The sequence below is a fragment of the Tupaia chinensis genome, unplaced genomic scaffold (genome assembly GCF_000334495.1).
Source record: "Tupaia chinensis unplaced genomic scaffold, TupChi_1.0 Scaffold000030_1, whole genome shotgun sequence".
NCBI lineage: Eukaryota > Metazoa > Chordata > Mammalia > Scandentia > Tupaiidae > Tupaia > Tupaia belangeri.
Genome location: NW_006159460.1, coordinates 1,339,229 through 1,339,567, shown reverse-complemented (window position 1 = coordinate 1,339,567; position 339 = coordinate 1,339,229). Strand labels below are relative to the sequence as shown.

The following is a 339-nucleotide window of genomic DNA, read 5'->3' as shown; positions in this document are numbered from 1 at the left end:
GCCCGCGCTGCCCCAGGCCGCGCTGCAGCCCGCGCTGCCCCCCGCGCACCCTCACCACCAGATCCCCAGCCTGCCCACCGGCTTCTGCTCCAGCCTGGCGCAGGGCATGGCGCTCACCTCTACGCTCATGGCCACGCTGCCCGGCGGCTTCTCCGCTTCGCCCCAGCACCAGGAGGCGGCGGCCGCCCGCAAGTTCGCACCGCAGCCGCTTCCCGGCAGCGGCAACTTCGACAAGGCAGAGGCACTGCAAGCTGACACGGAGGACGGCAAAGGCTTCCTGGCCAAGGAAGGATCGCTGCTCGCGTTCTCCGCCGCCGAGGCGGTGGCGGCGGCGCCTCG

The 339-nt window shown here is 73.5% G+C and overlaps 1 protein-coding gene across 1 annotated transcript in view; it reads left to right on the top strand.

The window, feature by feature from the left end:
- GBX2 (gastrulation brain homeobox 2) overlaps positions 1 to 339 on the top strand; it is a 3,191-nt gene that overhangs the window by 813 nt on the left and 2,039 nt on the right. The window contains exon 3 of the mRNA XM_006140343.1: positions 1 to 333. Coding sequence (XP_006140405.1) covers positions 1 to 333 — 333 coding nt within the window. The remainder of the gene's footprint in view (positions 334 to 339) is intronic.